Here is a 19536-nt window from a genome sequence, read left to right as displayed (position 1 = left end):
TGACTAGTGTGGATCTTTGCATAAAACGAGAATTGTCTGTGTAAACTGCGGGAAACGAGTTAAATAAAAATTTCTTTCTGTGATAACTTGAAAAAATTTTCTATTTCAAAATTACACTATTTCTTATATAAACGCATAAAATTGGCAGTCTAGTATCCGTTCGACATTACGTTGAAAGTTTACGCTTTTGCTGACCGATTTTCTTTTTTTTTTTATAGACAGTTTCACTTTTCGAAATGAATTTGGCTCGCGTAAAATTCCTAATTCGCTCGAGTATACTGGAATTGAATGATGAAGACCTTGACCCATCAATCGTGGCTACTGTCTCTCGTCGTTCTTACTTATTTATAATGGAAAGTGAGCGCTGCGCGAAAGTGTTACAGTGACGAGTTTCTTTCAGACGATGGAGTCGACACACAATCGAAAGGGCAAGTTCCTGTTCGACGAATTGTTCGGTATCGACATCGCTGTCAGTGGAGACAGCGAGGATGAAACGATTCGAAATTGCACGTGCGGTAAGGCTAGATTACATAAATCATACTGATACTTATAGCAATGATACTGATTTCTTCTTTTTTTAATTTACACTTTTTTACGTTCATTCAGAAACACACACATACACACACACATCATTTGTGTGCCAACTTCGCATCCATTAACCCTCAGTATGCAATTTCGTTCCGATGTAAGAGAACGCTTTCTATTTCGAAATAAGAAAATCGCTATCCCGCTCCTTCTTCTTCATCCGAAATACGACGAAAACCGGTCCCGAGCCATCGCCTTATATCGACAGAAAACTGTAGTGAAATATCGGCGTGGGTCAGAAATGACTCCGGCATAGGCCTAGAATTCGCAGGAGTCCGAGGGTTAATATGCGTTATCTAGGGTAAGGGACCCAATTACTGTGCCTATATTAATTATGCTTTAAAAATAAGTATAATTAATATAGGCACAGTAGTTGGTACCCCACAGCAACTGGGTCCTTTACCCAACTTTCACTGTACATTAAAACTATGGTGGATACAAAAAGTGTTCGAACACAAACAATCGCAGAATGATTTTTAAATGGTCGTTGCAGAGAGGAAGGATTCTAATCCGTGATGGATTCAACCATGAAAAAATATTTTCCAGTGTTTTTACACCTCCCAAACCTCTTTTAGTGCGTAGCATTTTTTGAGGAAAAATGGGCCTTCAGTTTCCCGCTCTTCACGTCATGCGAAAATATCTTGGAAAAAATAAGTAATGTTCTCCAAAAGGGGAGGCTTTGACTTTTAAGATGGATCCAAATTTCCGGTTGTTATTGTTAGTGTTTTTTACGAAATTGCCACCAGTTAAATATCGACAATTTTTCCAAAATCGGAAAAGTGTTCAAATACTTCTTGAATCCACTGTATGCTTGAAAATCCACAAATTATTGTTTGATCTTCACTCATAATATTTGCAAATGCTCGTAATTTACGTATTTATGGATCAACTAATCAGAGGCTTTTCTTCACGGTGTTACGTTAGAACTAAATGAACGAAAGTCTACTTTTCATAAAAAATTCCATCAAATCAATTAATTTCGGATCGCGTTATCGTTTGAAACGTGCAAATATGTGATACAATTCTAGTCACATTCTTTCATTTAAAACCTCTACTTAAGTAGGTTTAGAAATTCAGTTTCGAGGTTTCTTGGAACTTTCCTTTGTTATAACGTCGACAGAATTCCCAATTATTATCAACATCCTTAGATTTCCGGTCCATTTTTCTACTTCATGCTGTTTACGCGGTGCAAATATCCGTATGAAAGTGGAAATAACATAGAAATAAAAATATGGTTAATAATCTTGAAGTACGAATACCACGGAAAGTAGAATAATGAAATTCATCTACACCTTTTTACGAACTTTCTATTCTAACTGATTAACAACGTCATTAATTATTTAACAGAGAATTGTAGATTTTATACTTTTGTGGCATGATTGAAAATTCGAAATGCAAAAGATTAATATAAGATGCAATTTTAATCGGTGTAATTTACAGCAACTAACAATAAGTGGAATAAAACATCCGTTGACCTGAATTCCGTCCAGATTCGTATTAAAAAGGGGAATTGATAAAAACTGGTTTTCATTCCTAGCATTGGTGAAAGTGCAATTGAAAAATCACTTTCCTTGTTGTTCCTTTACGCCGATCCGTTGCGTCACATAACAGAATTCGCACTTGACCGTCGTTGCAATCTACTCGAAGTGAGATCAAATAGAAAGAGACATCGACTGAGCACGCATTAAAAGCAATGGCTACAGCTATTCGCTTTCCCCCACAGATCTCTATCTCGCCTAAACGGACCCAACTTGTAAATGGTCCTCCCGAAATGATCGTGAAGTGCGTTTCGTCGTAATTACTGACTCGACTCTTCGACCGTGCTATAGTACGCATGATCCATATAATACTGACTCTAATATCTGTACGATTTTCTACCGTACTTTCTCTGTAGTCAAATTTAATTATTTTTTAACTAAAACATTTGTAACCACTCTTCATAGGCAAGGAAATACGTAGGAAGAAAGGTTGTGTTTATAACATTTATTGAAAAAAATTTGTAAAAAATTTCCTAAAGCACCTGACACACTAGAATACCCTCTAGAATAGTCAATCATAATTCTAACATAATGATAATGTTTAGGGTTTATAGTGTATCCTATGTAAGGGAGGTGAATTGATACATTGATTTTTTACTTTTTCAGTTCTACAATTTTTGTTTGAATCAATTACGTAAAAGAAGTATGCTAAAATATTCTTTGAACCTCCCCCCCCCCCCCCCCCCCACATATTGTAAGCATAACTTCTAGAAAAATATGTACAGGATAAGTTCCAACTGTTTCTTTGATACATGCGTAACGTATCAACATGATCCCCGGTGGGGCATTCCTATTTTTTATTAGTATATTTTTTTAATTCTATTCTTTTTATCAATAACTCTTAAACTAATCATTTTTTCGATATACATAGGTTAGTACCTTTTTAGAAAGAATAAAATGCTGCATCGATGCATAAGAAAACATATGGTTCCGTTTAAAAATTCAAAGTTGATCTTCATAAGTTATTGACGCGTCCACCTACGAAAAAACCTAATAATACCTGTATGTGCAACTCTAAATCAAGGTGATAATATCTAACGTAAAAATCCTGTATAAAAATATCGGCCATATGAAGAAAAGGACGAAACGTAATTACCTTCTTTTCAAGTAACTTAACGCCCAATGACAGTACTGTATAGTTATAAATAGTACTATAACTATAAGTAGTTTATACTTTGCTGCTACCATAAAGAAATAGATTGTCTAACGACTATGCACGTCTGCATGTAGTAAATTCCGTTATAAGGAACAGTGAACTAAAAAACCTCAAATATCTAGCCATAATTATGCTACATAAACACAGTGTCCAGATAATTGCATTCTAAATTAGAATTAGAAATTGCATCTAAATCTTGCAAATCTGTGTTCCTATAACATAGTCGCCAGATCAAGACTTGTTTTCCCACTCTAATTTCCCCTTCTACCGCGCTATTACCCATGCTTCCGCCGCGGCCCGGTCACGCGACGCGTTTCGTCTTTGTCGTGCATACTCCGGTACTGGCAGAAAGAGGGTAACTTTTTCTCCTCGATTCGTACTCGCTCCCCTCATCCGGCGACACGGCCCTGTAACAAACATACTCCAGTCTCCTCTACCATAAAAATATTGAATGCTTTTATTTCAACACCCTGTATAGTAACGAATGACAAATTCCGTTTCAGAATGCGGTCTGTCCAATCAAGAGAATCGTATCGTCGGCGGGAAACCCACGACACCGAACAAATATCCCTGGGTGGCGCGGCTAGTGTACGAGGGTCGCTTTCATTGCGGGGCCAGTCTCGTTAACAATGATTACGTTATTACTGCGGCTCACTGTGTACGTAGGTAGGTCTCTGATTTTCGCCAGTTGCAGCTCGCTGTGGCTCGCAGAACAATTTACATTATTGCCAGACCGTGGATTCTGTGCATTTGTAATAGACTGAACTCTGCGGAACATGATGAGACGGAAAACATGAGAGAAGAATGATATACAGGGTGTATAAAAATTATATGTCACGAGCACCATAACGTGATTCTACACCTCCGGATCGGTGGAGATCTGTGAAAAAATGCACCGCAAAATTCACCTTGACCTCGAAAATTAAGGTCGAAGTGTCGAAAAATTTGAGTGGTGAGTACTATACGGTGCAATGAAAGAAAATTTTTCGACATTTTGACCTTGATTTCCAAGGGCAAGGTGAATTTTGCGATGCATTTTTTTAACAGATTTCTCACTAACAGAATCACGCTATGGTGGTCGTGACATATAATTTTTATATACCCTGTACAGTGGATACAAAAAGTATTGAAACACGACATTATCGAAAAATTGTCGATATCTAAATTATGACAACTTCCTAAAAACAGGCAGCTGGGAATCTGAAAATCCATTATTACTCAAAAATGTTGCAAATTCAAACGTCTCCAAAAATTAAAAAAAAATTTTCTCATAAATGAAGCTGGCATAGATTTAAAGATTGAAACCCCCTCTTTGCAACGACTTCTTACAAATTGATATACGATTTTTTCCCGTATCTTATGGAATAAAAATGTGGAATAAGTTAGGTCATGGTAAAGCCCTCATGGTGTAACTTGTACTACTGTAAAGATGGCGGCACAGCTCTAGTTCGAAACTCGATAAACCGACTAAAAACAATCGTCTATCAATTTTTCAGAAATCGTTGTAAAGAGGAAGCTTCAATCTTTAAATCTATAGTAATTTCAATCCCGGAAAAAATTTGTCAAAGTTTTCAAAGACGTTTGAATGTATAACATTTTCGAGAAAAAACGCATCCTTAGCTTCTCCCCCAGTTCATAGTGAAAAAAATCTTAAAATAAAATGAACGATGGATTGTGAAACCAGAGGCTTCCAGATTTAGAACGAGTCGAAATTCATTGTCGTGCGATCGTTTTTTACGGGTGATCAAAATATTTTTGGATCCACTGTATGTTACCAGCCAATATTTATAAAATTGAATTGAAATAAAATTGAACGTGTTTTCTAGATTGAAACGTTCGAAAATCCGCGTGGTTCTCGGAGATTACGATCAGTACGTGAACACGGACGGACGAGCTATAATGAGAGCAGTGAGCGCCGTGATTCGTCACAGGAACTTCGACATGAATTCGTACAATCACGACGTCGCACTGCTGAGACTCCGGAAATCGGTGAAATTCACGAAAAACATTAGGCCGGTCTGTTTACCAAAAACAGGTAAGACACCGAGGAGAAAGTTTGGATAATTACAATTCGATCGATGAGTTTATTTTCATCCTTGTCTCGGTTAATACAATACACTCAAGTTGCAAGACGTCTCAGATTTTCATATTCGTTAGAGTAGTTATAATTACGAAGTTATAGTTTGCTTAAAACTCATCATTAACTCTTAAGAGTCTCTATTACGCATCATGATTAAGAATTTTCAGCGCGGCACATTTCGAAGTTTGCAATATTTACGGTAAACGTAAGTAACATTATTCTTTATCAAGTTTTCATAACAATTTTTTTAGCGAGTTCCTAAAGTAAAATTCCTAAAAGCTTAAGAAACGCTACGTTGTCATAAGTATTTGTCCGCCACTGTATTTCTCTAATTCACTTATTGAAGGTATAATTGTGGAATTGATTCGTTAAATTTCCATCGATGTTCACAGGCACCGATCCTGCTGGAAAAGAAGGAACCGTGGTCGGTTGGGGTCGTACATCGGAAGGGGGAATGTTAGCGGGAGTAGTTCAGGAAGTGCAAGTACCGATATTAAGTTTATTGCAATGCCGTATGATGAAGTATCGAGCCAATCGAATTACAGATAACATGATTTGCGCCGGTCGCGGTAGTCAGGATTCTTGTCAAGGCGACAGTGGTGGGCCTCTTCTTGTACAGGAAGGCGACAGACTCGAGATTGTTGGTAAGACACGTGAATTTAGGAAATGCATTTGGTGACTGCATTCGGTACAGCACATTCGGTAATGATTAGACTGCGGATCTCTATGCAAAATACAAATTATCCTATTCAGTTATAAGAAACAGAAATTAAATGAAATTCCACCATGATAAGTCCTCCCTAATTTTAATAAGTCGAGCATAACGTAACGGCGCCATTCAATTCTCCTAATGTCTTTACAGTGTTGTGTTTGGCTAACAATAAGCCATTTTTAATAAATGCATAAAATCATCGGTCTAACGATGATAGTACGTATAGAAAGATAAAATTAAGATATTTTTCATAGGTTTATTCAATGATACAAGTTACCTCAAAAATGGCAAAATAGTAATCGCAAAGAATGAAAAATATATTATCGAATAAATCCATGAATAAATATCTTAATTTTATCTTTGAATTTTCATTTAAAAACGCTACGAATTCCCTTTCCAACCCAATAATACAGTAGACTCTCCATCGATCGCTAAAAACAGGATTCAAATAAAAGTTCGTTCATTCCTTTATTAATCTTACTAAATTGGAAATGATGATATCTTTAGATTCTTTTAATTTAAGATATTTCTACTGTGCTAATTCGCCTATATCCTTCTTTCCATAAATGCATAGAATCCGCAGTCTAGTAATGAATGGCCAAGCTGCTTGTTCCGGATCAAGATTTAATGCCACTAATAATGATATTATGGCAAGTTCTGGATTGATTTTGTTGGCCGACATTTATCAAGGTGGATATTTGTAAAATATTCTTACATTCTTTTAATTTAAAATATTTCTTCTGTGCTAATTCGCCCATTCACGTTCATCATAAATGCATAGAATTTGCAGTCTAGTAATGAATAGCCAAGCTGCTTGTTCCGGATCAAGATTTAATGCCACTAATAATGATATTATGGCAAGTTCTGGATTGATTTTATTGCCCGACAATTATCAAGGTGGATATTTGTAAAATATTTTTACATTCTTTTAATTAAGATATTTCTACTGTGCTAATTCGCCCATTCACGTTCATCATAAATGCATAGAATCTGCAGTCTAGTAATGAATGCCAAGCTGTTTGAGCCGGATCAAGATTTAATGCCACTAATGATGATATTATGGCAAGTTCTGGATTGATTTTGTTGGCCAACGATTATCAGGGTAGACATCTGTAAAATGTTTCGCTACAATTAAATTTGTAAAACAATTTCCATCAATAGTAATGAAACAGTATATAAAAAATTGGATTTTTACTCTTCTACCAAGTGTTGTAAAAATCGTGCATTTTAATCTAATTTCGAAGCAGTCGCAAGGAAAGAGATATCCCTTGATACTAGCAGAAATTGGGAATTGTTCTGCAAATTGTGAAAGTGGAATGCTCATTAGAGAACGCTGGCACGGCGTTCGTTTGATTTATAATTGGCATCCAAGTAGTTTCCGGTGCGAACGAACAAGAATTTCCAGACTGATCTAATATAGTGTCATAACTTTCTAACTTTGCTTTACTCCTTGAATGCAGGAATAGTTTCTTGGGGCATCGGATGCGGCAGAGCAGGATATCCTGGCGTATATACCAGGGTTCCCAAGTACCTAAATTGGATCAACGCGAACATGAAAGAAGGCTGTATATGTGGCACCTGAGGGAAATTAATCATTCAAGGATAGACAATTTATTTATTCTCTCTCGCGTGGAAAAACTACGTGTACAAAAAGGGTATGCGTAGGCTTACCAATAACAAACTGTGAAAACAACTAAACAATTGCAATTATTGTCACAAGCTCGTGTCAATCGACTAAATATCACTAATAGGTGACACAAACATGAACACTGTAAATTAAAAAACAAATACACGCAAATTTAACACTTTTAAAAAATAGTGTGTAATATTAGATCATTTAATAGTGTAAATACATTGTTTTATAGGTCATAATATAACAATACTCTTGAACTTAAGTGATAAATGGTATCGTGTATCACTACTTTTAACTTAAGAACTTAAGTTCCTTGCATTATGAAATGTCACTCGTGCTCTTGCATAGTAGTCACAATTTATGTAAATAAATCATGTTTCAGAAAAAGTGACTGGAATTTGATATTTGAAGGTACCCAAAAACTTCTTGTTTCCAAACATCTCTAAAAAGAATGTAATTTTTATTGGACAAGTTGTTCTTTTGACTGTACAATTTCCTGTACTCGTGACACGCCTATTGTTGCGTGAACGGCAGCCAAACGTTGCTGGCATAATTACTAGCATGTGTAACGGTTTATGTTAAACCATAATTACGTTAATGAAGCGTACGCTCTGCGGAAAGCAGAACAACGGTACGTGCGGTGATGCGTCTGGATTTAAAAACAATGCTCGATCATTGTAGCGTAAGGGATCCAAATACTGTGTGGGTACCGATTACTGTGCCTATATCAATTATACTTATTTTTAATGCATAATGAATACTAGAAAAGAGATATATAACGTATATAACAACTGATTTTAATGGAAAAAATTTTTATATTTTTGTTTTTAATATTCATTGTGCTTTAAAAATAAGTATAATTAATATAGGCACAGTAATTAGGTCCCTTACTCTATATGTTATATCAATCTGTTGGAAGAAATATATTTAACCCGATTTTTTATTCGTCGTATACATTATAATTGTTTCTGAATTTCATTGCTATTATTATTAGTGCATAATATTAAATCATTTTATTAAATCAATTCCTTTTTTATAAAAGTGCGGGAAGGAAGAAACCACATACTTTACGCTTGCTACATACGTATGCGTGCTACCAACCGAGCATTCAAGTCGCTGCTCAACGAATGGAAAACTTATAAGAATTTAACTATTCTTTCTACAGTTTGAGCGTCTTTCATTTTTCTTTTTGAGTGAGTGGCAGATTTCACTGGTCTAGATTGTTATTAGACTGCATTTATGACGACTTTGAACAGAAGAAGTGAGAAACTGTGAAGATACTAAACGAATTTAAGCATATTATTGCATTATTTTCGAATTGATAAAATTATCAAAAGAATTTATTTAACTTCTGTTCCGCACAATTGACTAATTATTATATTTCATCACTGTTTTATTAAAAATATTGTTCTTTCTTATTTTTATCAGCATTGCTTTATGGAAGTTTTTACCATAAACTTCAGATCGTACCTATTCTATGTGTAACTATATTTTCATTGTTCCTCTCATATAGTAATCATTGCTTCGCAATTAAATCTTATTTACGCTTCAAAATATCTACAACAGTTCAAGGTATGACAGCACAAAAGTCGTGAGCTGAAATATTCTTCTGTGAGATCACGCTAAGTATCTGGAAACAAATACATTAGGAATAAGCGGGCTAAAAATACTATAGTTGATAGACGCAACACGAGCATTGATGCTGAACTTTTTATCGAACTAATCTTTCCTGTGGAAACAGGAATTCCTCCCGGCGGCGGCGTCGGGGGATTACAGAAACAACATTTTTTCGGTTCTCGCGAATCAGAGATCATACGTCCGAGAAACGACGTAAACGAGTCATAATTTAGCTGAAAGTGGAAAAACCAGACCTTAATGGTCATATCGTACGGAACGGCTCTTTCTCTCTTGAAGCGACGGGGTTTCGTTAGTATGGGACGTTCGCAGTAAAACGGTACCAAATGACGCGCCAGGCTTGTACGTAATAAGAACTCTGCATATAATAAGATGCGCCTGGGTGGCCATAAACTTCTCCCCGGGAATCTGCATTATGCATGTTGGAGAATGAATTTTGGGTGCGTCGAAACAAGTTGTCCGGAACGCCAACGCATTCAAAACGTCATCTACGAATACTTCGGCGTAAATTTCGCGCCTGCTGAAATTCTGAACGCCACTTTTTGGTGGGCAAGCATGTTTTTTCACTTTCCTTGGACAACCCGAGTCATGTATGTCCAGGACTAATATTATTACTAGACTGCGGATCTTCATGTAAACTTTCATTTTCAGAATTCATATTTTCCAAAAATCCCTCATTACAGGAATAAAGTAAAAATGCTAGTTTTTATTAATAGACAGCGGATTTTATGCATTTATGACAAAAATGAATAGATGTAATTTAAAACAGTAAAAACAATAGAAGAATTTAAGAATACTGTTATATTCTTTTCGGGAGAAAATAAATTTCTATTTCCCTCCAACATGTCATTCAGGTAGAAAATTTGTATTTTGCATAAAGATCCACTGTCTAGTTATTAATGTACAAATTTTCTCGTATTTGAAAAATCTGCACATGCCATAACATGTTTAATTACTGTTCTAGGCTTTCAAAAAATTTAACAAAAATTCTGGAATACATATTGAGGTTCCTAATTTAATGTACAATCGTTGGAGTGCAAAATGCTTAAAGCATTAATGGGAAAAAATAAATAATGAAGATTGTCCACGGAGGGTTACACATAGTATTACTTTTGCGAGAATTTTTTGAATTTGAAAAAATCTACGAATTTCAACAGAAGAAATTATATCCCGCCTACTCTCCAGACATTGCGCCGTCAGGTTTCTACTTCTTTCGCTTTTCGCAAAAGAGTGGACAAAATTTTACGTCTTTAGAAGCTTTGAAACATCACGTCGATTGCTTCTTTAACGCAGTGTATATACTGAAATTATAACTTCTTCTAAATTAGACCAAACGACCTGCCTTTTTGTGAGCAATTAGAAGAATTGATTTACCGAATGACGTGCAAGAAAGATTTTGAAAAAATTGCAATTGCTGGGAATTGTAAGAGCAAATAAAAAAGGCACTTTAAAATATGCATTTTGTAGATCTATGTTACTTATACGCATGCTGAAAATTTCATTGAAATCGATTAATATACACACAAGCTACAAATAGTTAAAAGTGTTGAAAATCTTAGTTTTTCACGACTTTTGGTCAGTTTCTACTTAAAATCCTCAGATTCTAACATCTTTCGATGCGTGCCATTTTTATCTGCGTCAACCGATTTCGATGAAATTTTCAGTATGTGGATAAGTAACATAGATCTACAAAACGCATATTTGAAATTTTCTTTACAAGCTCAAATAAAAAAGTTTTGGAAAGTGCCTTTTTTATTTGCTCTTACAAGTCCTAGCAATTGCAATTTTTTCAAAATCATTTTTGCACGTCATTCGGTAAACCAATTCTTCTAATTGCTCAAAACAATTCAGGTCGTTTGGTCCAATTTAAAACAAAAGTTACACTGTTTTGAAGGGCGTTCGAATACTTTCGTGAGCCAGTGTATATGCAATTGTATATTGAAATTTCATTAAAATTGTATAGTGAGGGTTCTGTCCCCTTCTTCGCCGCTCCTCAAAATCTCGGCTCATTAATTTGTGTGGGTCGTACCGCAGCCTCCAGCAGAACAAGAAACAGTGATAAAAGAAATATTGAGTTAACACGAGTTCCTCTTTTAATTTGCTTTAACGATATTTTAACGATATTATTGATATATCGTTAAGTATCAATAAGATATCGATAATCTATAATCACAGTTCTAGCAACTCGCGCATCAAATGCCAGGTCGATTAGCGTCGACGAGGAAAAAAGCAGGAATAAATAAGGCGCGGTGAATGAAGATCGTCGAAAAGGTCCCGTGACCCTGATGACGGTCAATAACAGTCATCCGTAATTCGACCCTGAACGTGAACATCAACTGGTCAGGTACTGTCCAGTCGCCGACCAGCCGGCTGTGCCCTCCTTCTCTTCTGGAATAGCAATTACCTCTTCGACCTGACTCGCCCTCAGTCGCCGTGGGACACTGGCGATAGTAACACCTGGCCAAGGACATGTCCGTAACTCGTCCCTGACCGTGCGCGCGCGGCGAATCTTTCATCGATAGAATCTTTCCTTTGGTACGTGACGCGCGACAGTTCACACCGACAAAGCAGGATTTAACTCGATCGCAGGAAAATGAGGTTCTCCTGGTGCCTTGGACTATGGCTGGCTGTATCACTAACCTCAGAACCTTGCCAGGTAAGATCATTTATAGAACGAATCGTTCTATTTCTAGCGACGACAGGATTAGGATCTGCTTGCGATCTTCTTCCCTGAGCTTTAGCGTTCGAATGTTGCTGTTATTTTGCTCATCTAAGTGCACAGAGATTGAAACAAGTTGTCGCGATATTTTCGCAGGATACTCGCCTAAAATTTTCTTAATTAGCGGTATCAATTATGTGTGAACAATTTTCGTGTGTAGTTGAGGTAGATCCATAATTATTAATTATTTAATTAGTTTTACTCGTTTCGTACTTGTCCTTATTATATTACTCGCTCATTTCATATTGCGTTCATGTATAAGAAAAGTGACACAACGCAAACATTTTTAAAATTATTTTTATTGGTTCACTTGCTTTGTATTCACTCTAACTTTTCACAGTAAAAACGTCACAACTTTAATTCAACCTATCAACAATTATTCGCAGGAACGACGACATAACTCAAAATATATTTCTAAAAAGATAATAATAATAAATATATATATATATATATATATATATATATTGTGGTGGACTATCATATATAACTAAAATATATGACAATTAACACAGTATCGAAATAAATACAAATTATTTTACATTTATAAGTTGGTTATATACAATTAAAAAAATTGGCAATTTTAGGTCTCCTGTAAAATTTTCTTTTTTCCACTCATGTCACATTTCTAGTCCATATTATATTACCTACTCATTTTATATTGGTCCTTATTACATTGAAGTAGAACCTCGATTATCCGAACCTCTGATGTCTGAAGTCTCTAATATCCCAACAAGCTCCAAATTTAAATAGCTCAATCTATATTGATCCGCATGCAACACTATTTATTGTACAAATCGATAAAGATTGAATCTAACATTCGAATTAATTAACTGTTATATTATTCAATCTCTCATGTTTCCCAGTATGGTTCAGATAATCAAGTTTCTACCGTACTTGTGTATTTAGTTTTAGCTTGTAATCATATTTTATAGTTTTCTTCCTGAACGAAATTACACTGTGTATTATTGCATTTTTCGAATATGGGGGGGGGGGTGTTAAACGAGCAGAGTACCTGCCAATAATGAAGCAAATATTGGGTGAAGTAAAAAGTTCTGAGCGTTTTCTCTCTTTATTTCGACGATGAAATTAACAAAGTTAGAATTTTCGGATTTAGATAAAAAATGCGCCGTTTTGTTCGATAACTTTTGTCCATTTTAAAGGCAATTTCATAATTCCGCGATTGAAGAAGTCCTCGTCCCTATTGGTAAAAAACTTGACCAGCTCATTTTCACAAGCCTCTCTTGATGCCAGTTTTTTCCATCAAGAAAATTTTGCAAATGCTTGAAAATGTAATAATCGCTTGGTGCCAGGTCTGGGCTATACGGCGGGTGCGATATAACCTCCCATCCAAACTCTCGGAGCTTCTGACGGAATTATGAAATTGCCTTCAAAATGGACAAAAGTTATCGAACAAAACGGCGCATATTTGATCTAAATCCGAAAATTCTAACTTTGTTAATTTCATCGTCGAAATAAAGAGAGAAAACGCTCAGAACTTTTTACTTCACCCAATATTTAACATTACGAATACATTATGAAAGTTTGGTGTAAAACTATTGCAGTTTGTCATTACAGTTTACTAGAAACGTTTTGAACGAGTACGAGGCACAATTGAAAAGCTCAGGGCAACAAACGGTCACCTCGATTTCAACGTTACTGTAAAAGAACAAATTTCTTCGATAGTTCGGTGCAACAAACGGTCATATCATGAGACGTTTGTGGCTGTTTGTTGCCCTGAACGAGATGAAATTCTCCCAAAGGTTTATCGATATCCTATAAATACGTTCAGAGCAACAAACGGTTAACTATTTGAACTTTTCATTTATTGGGTAAAAACATTAGAAAACAATTAACGATATATTTATTTTATTGAATAGAATTTTATATTTTATTTAACATAATTTCATAACTACAAATTTTTTTACAAGAAGTTATATTTATTACTATCATCTTCACAGCCGCGATGATGATATGATGATATGTATTTAGTATTAATACTATTGAATACATTTTATTGCAAAATGTAATATAGTAATTATATAAAAAATTATATTATTTTATAACACAAAAAAAATAAACTTGATTAACAAAACATCTTGTTCATCGCCATCGTTTTCACCACCACGCTTAAGTTTATTATACCAATCATGATGTGCTGATAGTACGTATTTTGACTAATTTTCTTACATCATTCAATCTTTTGTATTACATTCACAGTTGTTTTCCATTTTTCATGAATACAGTCCGATTGCTTCGTCGAATAACGCACAAATTTCGGGCAACAAACGGTCACTGTATAGATTTGTTGCCCCGAATGTTTACAGTCTATCTGACCGTTTGTTGCTCCGAACGATTCGAAAATCTAAGTGGGCAGTAACGTCGAAATCGAGCTGACTGTTTGTTGCCCCCAACTCTTCAATTACTGTGCCTATAAAATAATACTTATTTCTAAAGCATAATGAATATTAAAAAAGAGATATTAAATTTTTTCCATTAAAATCAGTTAATATATATGTTATATACCTATTTTTTAATATTCATTATGCTTTAAAAATAAGCATGATTAATATAGGCACAGTAATTGATACTCCCATAGTAATTGGGTCCCTTACCCTATGTCTGTTATGAATACTCCAAGAATTTATACGTAACACGTAATACTTACGTCATAATGTTATTTAAAATAATTTTTGGAAGTGTGACTTCAATTACAAAAATCAGTTCTTATGGCATAATTAAGTAGCACAATAAGATATGTGTACATATCTTATGCATTTTTCTCTTGACTGTTTGTGAAGATGTAAGAATTTCGAATTTTAAGTCGATGTATCTGGGTTATTCGTATTTAAGTACATAGGCAATGTACTAAATTGTAATAATGATATAGTAAGCACAAATAAAGTAAGCGAACTTTCAGGCAGGAACGTTTGCTGAGAAAGTGAAAAACTTTTTTGGCATCTTTGGTAACAAGCCACCGGCATCCGCAGAATCGCCTGCGCCATGTTATTGCAGTGAGTATAACTACATTCTCTTAAGCTTTTATAGCCATAGATTTGTTTGTTAAGTTGATATTTATTGTTGCTAATTTTATTATTATTGATTATTATTATTTAAGATGAAACCAAGCGATTAATGTATTTAATTACCTAAACAATCAGGTTGCGGAATACGAAACGAAGAGAGCCGCATAGTAGGCGGTCAAACGACTCGCATAAACGAATTTCCATGGATGGCGAGACTTTCGTACCTGAACAAATTTTACTGCGGCGGTACTTTGATAAATGACCGCTATGTCCTCACCGCAGCCCATTGCGTCAAAGGGTATGTTTAACTAGAACAGAATATTGTACTTGCCAAAACAATCCAGTTATAATAAAAAATTAATCACAATTATACGTGTAATAAAATAAGCTTCATCGTTAATAGCAGTTAATAGCAATGCGAACACAGCAAAATTGTTTAATCTGGTTACTATGCACTTAAACGGAATCACCGCGTATTTACAAACTAATACAATTTTAGAAGTAGTATTTTTGACATTATGAGATCAGTTGGACAAAACAACGCGGTAAATATTCTATTCTATCCAATCAATTCTACTTAAAGATTCTACAGGATGTGCCAAAAATGTTGTACTTTCTTGAGAGAGATAATTCCTGAGATCATTTAAAATAACTTTTTCCTTCGTGGAGATGTTTTCCGCGGCTTCGTTAAGGAGTTATTGACGAAAAACTCGGACCAATCAGAGCGCCGCTATAGCGGACGAATCCCGTCTCGGCCAATGCCAACGCGTGTTTTTCGTTAATAACTCCTTAAGGAAGCTACGGAGAACATTTTCGCAGAGAAAAAAGTTATTTTAAATGACCACAGGAATCACCACTTTCAAGGATGTACATAAATTTTGGGACACCCTATATTTCATTCGGGCTGTAGTTTATTGCGATCCAAGATCGTAGACACCATAAACAAAAAAATGCATAAAATCCGCAGTTGAACGGTTGGAAGCGTCGACGATTAATAAATTAAAAGTAATATATTCTATCTTGTCTGCTTTGTTGTCAGCTTATCACGCGTGTAAACAGGTGCCAATTAACGGACAGGTCCGAGAATAAAACTAAAGAAGGACGCCGAGCGCCTTTCTCAAATCTCCATTTAAATTGCTAATCATAGTCCAGTTCTCGAGGCGAACATGGTCAGCTTTTCTAGTCCCATTTTCAGATTCATGTGGTTCATGATCAAGGTCACCTTCGGAGAACACGACAGGTGCATCGAGAAGGGGGCCGAGACTAGATACGTGGTCCGAGTGCTGATGGGCGACTTCAGCTTCCTGAATTTCGACAACGACATCGCTCTGCTGCGACTAAACGAAAGGGTGCCCTTCAGCGACGCCATAAGGCCCCTATGTTTGCCAACCGTGAGAGGTAAAAACCATTTAATTTCTCCACACCTCGGAAGAAAGTAATCGGCTAACTGCGGATTTTATGGGTTCCTGGTGCACGCGAGCGTTCGATGTGCCATAAAGCCAAATCCATGGCGAGATTCGTTCGAACAAATGCTCGGAATATGTACAATTGATACTGATCTACAAAATGTATTAAAATTTTCAATATTGACCCACATAAAAAAAGTTGTATAATGCAGCTATTAACATTTTCTCTACAATTTCGGCCAATTGCAATTTTTGGAAACATTTTGTGTTTGTTTTGGTCTTTTTAAGAGAGACCGAATATTAATGGGAGTCGCTGTAGCTGTTTATTTACTATCGGATCGCGCATCAGTGCAGACGCATATCGGAAACTAAACAAAAGAAGTATTATTGTACTGAAACGGACTCGGTGTTCCGTTGCTGTACGAATAGTGGTTGTAACAGCAGTCATGGTCTCTAACCTCGGCGTCAATACCCGATACTCGCTTAATTCGAAAACAAAAACATATCGTGTCGACCGAGATGGTTGCATCGATTCGGGCCCGGTTTCGCTACGCAATTCCGTCAATCAGCGTATTATTTACCGCCTGATTGAGTTGCGCCACTGCAGCCATAAATTAGCCAACATACGGGTACCGAGGCCGAGCGCGCAATCGGCGCGATAACAGGAGATTTTTCGTAAATCGAGGACTGCGGATCGTCTTTGTTCGAATCGAACCTCGAATAAACATGAATGCTACCGAATTGCGTAATCGGTGTTACACCTGTTACTGATATTATTACACCTGTTACTGATATTATTATACCTGTTACCGATGTCCTCTCAATGAAAAGCGCAAGTGGATCGGTCGGCGCGGAGCGAAACGTTGACCAGGCCGAGTAATAAACAACATCGTTGCCGCTAGATTCGGCCGTTCGTTTTCCTTTTTGGTTACCGAACGTTCCGCAGCGTATCTACATACGGGTCGCATAAATGCTTTCAGATAACCTGTATATCGGTACGAAGGCAATCGCGTCCGGTTGGGGCACCTTGCAAGAGGATGGGAAACCTTCGTGTCTCCTGCAGGAAGTCGAGGTACCGGTTATGAGCCTTCAGGATTGCCGCAACACCAGCTACAGCCCCCGTATGATCTCCGATAACATGATGTGCGCAGGATATCCTGACGGCAAGAAGGACTCTTGTCAAGTAATGCCTTTTATTTCCCCTTTCTCTAGCCCTCTTCAACCTCCCCAGCCTTCCATCGCGTGTCCCATACAGGCTCTGCCTACGCGAGCTATCTCAATTATTACGCTGTCATTCGCGTTTCATCTTGAACGGTGACTTGAAATACATATACGGTCGGACGACCGGTTCCGGAAATTTTATTTGCAATTATTGAAATTATAAACGTAAATAAATTCGATCTCGTCGGTTTCGTGGGACGACAGTCGCTTTCAATGCCCGGCGGCCATTAACTAGAAACTGCCCAAATGTGGCAACTGAATCAATTTTCTAACCGATACGATGCCTCATATTTAGAGATGTGCGAGAACCCGGAATATCGGTAACCCGATGGTCGGGGCGAGTTGGGTCGGATCGGAAAATGTCGATTTCCTTTTAGGGAATCCCGATTATTTCGAGAATCCCGACTTTTTCGGGAATCCCGACACTCTCGAGAATCTCGAATACCCGTCCCGAACCCGACAAAATTTCGTGTTCCCGACCCGACCCAATATTTCGAGTTCTCGCACAGCCCTACTCATATTATTTCGGTATTTTTTGAAAGTTCTATAGTTCAAACTTTAAACCCAAGTATCTTTTTTATGCAACCTGGAAGCTGTTCCTTCCCTTACAATGGTTCTTCGGCATTCCAGGGCGATAGCGGAGGACCTCTAATAGCTGAACGCGAAGACAAGAAGTATGAGCTTATTGGTGTAGTGTCCTGGGGTAACGGATGCGCACGACCGGGATATCCTGGCGTCTACACAAGAGTTACGCGATACATAGACTGGATCATCTATCACTCGCGAGAGGGATGTTTCTGCGAGAATAACTGAAGTCGACGCTTCCATGTAACGAGGACTACAAATTTGACGAAACTTCGAAAGCGTTTAGTCACTGTCGTCGAAAGAAAAATTGTTTCGCAATAAACACGCTGTAGCGTGCAATTTTATAACGCCATCAACAGACTCGAGATTTTTAAACGAAATCGTAAGCAATAACATTGATTCATATCAAATATGAAAGTTCGAAGATGCACATTTCGATTCCGAATAAATTGTACGAATTGTTGCAGACCTCTGTAATCTGTAAAATCTTTGAATTAAGTTAATACTGTTCAGTTTCCGAAGATTTTGTTAACTTTGGCTAGTTATCGAATCAAACGCTCGTGTAATTAACTCTTGAAGACGAACGCCGCGCCGTTGCGTGGACTTGCGTATCCAAGAGTTGAGAAACAAAGCTGCAAACAAATATTTTAATTATTTAGACAACAGGAGATTGGCACATACATTTTTTTCTAGTATTTAAATATTTTTAATCAAAACACGCTTGCTCGCGAAGGTTTAAACATATTCTGTGGAAGGTTTGAGACTTTGATACTAGCGTCTAGCCAGTGCGACTGTCTCATACTTGGGAAATACTCAATTTTTCATGTACCTTATACGTTTCATGAGACTCGTTTTGATAACTCATTCTTGAATAAGTCTACGTCGCGTGTGAAACTGTAATTTGCTCAACGTATGAATAAGATACTGTGTACTCCGAAGACTTAAATATTTGTTACGAACGAATTAAATAAGAAACACGAAGTTCTAGGTGATTATTTACAAAATTACTATTTACTCCTGTCCGATTTTAACGCGTTAAGCACGAGCTTGTATCTATGGATTTCCGTCCACGCTGCGAGTAACTACAAGTTTATATCTAGACAGAAATCGCGACACTGAAAAAGCAGAGTACAATGAATTCTCGTTACGAGTCAGTGGCAACCTTACGATTTGGAGTCAGTGGAACTACCCACACCCCCGCGGTGAGGGTCCAAAGCTCGACAGCCGTCTTCGAGAGTTCGAA

At 36.8% G+C, this 19536-nt stretch overlaps 2 protein-coding genes across 2 annotated transcripts; both read left to right on the top strand.

The window, feature by feature from the left end:
- Positions 1-403: 403 nt before the first annotated feature.
- On the top strand, positions 404-7926 carry LOC143362884 (trypsin-1-like). The gene is made up of 5 exons (XM_076803384.1): positions 404-515; positions 3783-3945; positions 5106-5314; positions 5752-6003; positions 7532-7926. The coding sequence occupies exons 1-5, from the start codon at positions 404-406 to the stop codon at positions 7651-7653; spliced, it is 858 nt and encodes a 285-aa protein (XP_076659499.1). The 3' UTR covers positions 7654-7926.
- Positions 7927-11932: 4006 nt separating this feature from the next.
- Positions 11933-18673, top strand: LOC143362838 (trypsin-1-like). The gene is made up of 6 exons (XM_076803318.1): positions 11933-11995; positions 14976-15069; positions 15217-15379; positions 16265-16479; positions 17468-17670; positions 18339-18673. The coding sequence occupies exons 1-6, from the start codon at positions 11933-11935 to the stop codon at positions 18519-18521; spliced, it is 921 nt and encodes a 306-aa protein (XP_076659433.1). The 3' UTR covers positions 18522-18673.
- Positions 18674-19536: the final 863 nt, after the last annotated feature.

Source organism: Halictus rubicundus, chromosome 18 (assembly GCF_050948215.1).
Source record: "Halictus rubicundus isolate RS-2024b chromosome 18, iyHalRubi1_principal, whole genome shotgun sequence".
In the NCBI taxonomy this organism is placed as follows: Eukaryota; Metazoa; Arthropoda; class Insecta; order Hymenoptera; family Halictidae; genus Halictus; species Halictus rubicundus.
The sequence above is the reverse complement of the archived record's forward strand: the minus strand, read 5'-3'. Positions and strand labels throughout refer to the sequence as shown.

Excerpts from the sequence above, each read along its gene's own strand:
- LOC143362884 (XM_076803384.1), top strand. The coding sequence starts at position 404 with ATGGAGTCGACACACAATCGAAAGGGCAAGTTCCTGTTCGACGAATTG. Across the intron at positions 516-3,782 it reads GATTCGAAATTGCACGTGCG|AATGCGGTCTGTCCAATCAA; the intron begins GTAAGGCTAGAT and ends ATTCCGTTTCAG. Across the intron at positions 6,004-7,531 it reads CGACAGACTCGAGATTGTTG|GAATAGTTTCTTGGGGCATC; the intron begins GTAAGACACGTG and ends CCTTGAATGCAG.
- LOC143362838 (XM_076803318.1), top strand. The coding sequence starts at position 11,933 with ATGAGGTTCTCCTGGTGCCTTGGACTATGGCTGGCTGTATCACTAACC. Across the intron at positions 11,996-14,975 it reads TAACCTCAGAACCTTGCCAG|GCAGGAACGTTTGCTGAGAA; the intron begins GTAAGATCATTT and ends GCGAACTTTCAG. Across the intron at positions 15,070-15,216 it reads GCCTGCGCCATGTTATTGCA|GTTGCGGAATACGAAACGAA; the intron begins GTGAGTATAACT and ends CTAAACAATCAG.